At 36.9% G+C, this 2,141-nt stretch overlaps 1 protein-coding gene across 3 annotated transcripts in view; it reads right to left on the bottom strand.

Annotated features, from left to right (window-relative positions):
• LOC106870451 (protein rolling stone) overlaps positions 1-2,141 on the bottom strand; it is a 123,399-nt gene that overhangs the window by 18,882 nt on the left and 102,376 nt on the right. For all 3 annotated transcript variants that reach the window (XM_052975228.1, XM_052975227.1, XM_052975229.1), the window contains one exon: positions 502-630. In XM_052975228.1, coding sequence (XP_052831188.1) covers positions 502-630 — 129 coding nt within the window. The remainder of the gene's footprint in view (positions 1-501; positions 631-2,141) is intronic.

Raw genomic sequence — 2,141 nt, 5'->3', positions numbered from 1 at the left:
CTTTATAAGCCTAGTACTTATTCTATCGGTCTCTTTTGCTGAACTGCTAAGTTACAGGGACGTAAACACACCAGCATCGGTTGTCAAGCGATGTTGGGGGGACAAACAGACACACACATATATATATATACATATACATATATACGACGGGCTTCTTTCAGTTTCCGCCTACCAAATCCACTCAAAAGGCTTTGGTCGGCCCAAGGCTATAGTAGAAGACACTTGCCTAAGGTGCCACACAGTGGGACTGAACCCAGAATCATATATATTGTGAGCAGATTCTTGATTCAAACTTTCCAAATGAGCACAGGCCTTAGAAAATCTATAACTGACTTCCTCGTCAACTGTATTAAATCTGGATAGTGTGCTATAAAATATGGCAGACAAACACATCTACGACTCCTAACCGTTCAGTCAGAAGTCATAGGGCAACAGTTCTCAACAAATACACAGCGGATAGAGAGAGAGGCAGACATAGGGAAAGGAAGAAATGATACTTACTAGAATGTTCCATAAAAAATATGTACGACCAGTACGATATTGTGATTACAATTGCTGTGTTGGCAGCGAGATTGTAGAGGAGCCACAACACCTTCAGCGGGATGGGCATACTTTGGAAATAGTGGGCGTCTGAAATGGATAAACAAAAACGCAAAGGTTTAGATGAAAAAAAAATGTCAACAACAACAGCATATATGAATGCATAAAGTATTATACAAACTCGCAGGTAGGTGACGCCAGTGGATAAGTTGCAGCCATAGTGTGGGGTTGTCTAAGTAGGTACTTGTGGTTGACTTACATGAGCCCTCAGAGGCCATATGAACCTCAGTTGAGAACCACTGGCGTAAAATGAAGTTGATGTATAAATATACTTTATATATGCTGTATACAGCAACAGAAAATATATGCATATATATATACTACAGTTCTCATATTCAGTTAAAATGTCTTACATTTAAGCTGATTTCCATGCATTTCCCTGAAGAGAAGATTACATTCTTATCAACATCACCTATTCCTATGGAAGGTATAATTTGTAATCTTCGAAACATATGTTGGAAATAAAAGTATTCAGTTAACATATGCGTTTTACTCCATTTACTAAATTTATATATACTCAAGTACCCAAAATAACAAGGAGTTTCTACCTCATAAACAGGAGTTACACCACAGTTATTTTGTGATCTTTGTTACTCTGGTATCTATTAACCAATTTATTTTGTCCGAGTTAATTATTAACTAGGAAAAAATAAATACATATAATAAAATATATATATATACATATATATTGCTAACCATGTGAAATATAGCACGTGAATAATGTCCAATATATTTACTCTGATAATGTATACATACCCATGTGCACACACACACACACACACACACACACACACACTCATATATATTTATATATGTATACACAAGCAATAACAACAAAGATAAAGAGGAAGAAGTGGAAAAGGAAAAGAGGAGGGGAAGAGAAGGTAGAAAGTGTGAATAGATGAGATTGCTGAGGAGAGAGAGAGAGAAAGGGGGGGGGATGAATGTGATGAGAGAAAATAACTGAAGAGTAGAGTGACAGGATACTAGTGGCTGGTAAGTAACAAGGAGACAGTGACAGCTACATCTGGTTTGTTGGTAATGACATTTAATAGAAAAAAACAACACAAGAGTGACAGGATAGTAATACAGATGGGTGATAATATAATAAGACATAGCTAGTAATGAAATCGGAATAGATATGGGGGATGGTAAATGAGAGTGATAGAAGGAAATCAAGAGTGACACAGGGGAGATTGAGTGATAGTGGTCAGTAAAGAAGGACGATGGTGGAGGTTCTAATCATGGGGCGGATCTCAATATACAATTATTTTCAGTATTCTTTAATTCTTTTACTTGTTTCAATCATTTGATTGTAGCCAAGCTGGAGCACTGCTCTGGAGCATTTCTGGCAAACAATTCGACTCCAGGACTTATAATTTTTAAGCCCAGTACCTATTCTGTTATTGTCTTTTGCCGAACCACTAAGTTACGGGGAAATAAACACACCAACACCGGCTGTCAAGCAGTGATGGGGAGACCGACACAAAGACATACACACACAAATACATACATACATTTATTTATATATATATATATAT

The sequence above is a fragment of the Octopus bimaculoides genome, chromosome 20, assembly GCF_001194135.2.
Source record: "Octopus bimaculoides isolate UCB-OBI-ISO-001 chromosome 20, ASM119413v2, whole genome shotgun sequence".
In the NCBI taxonomy this organism is placed as follows: Eukaryota; Metazoa; Mollusca; class Cephalopoda; order Octopoda; family Octopodidae; genus Octopus; species Octopus bimaculoides.
This window is presented reverse-complemented; position numbering and strand designations above follow the sequence as displayed.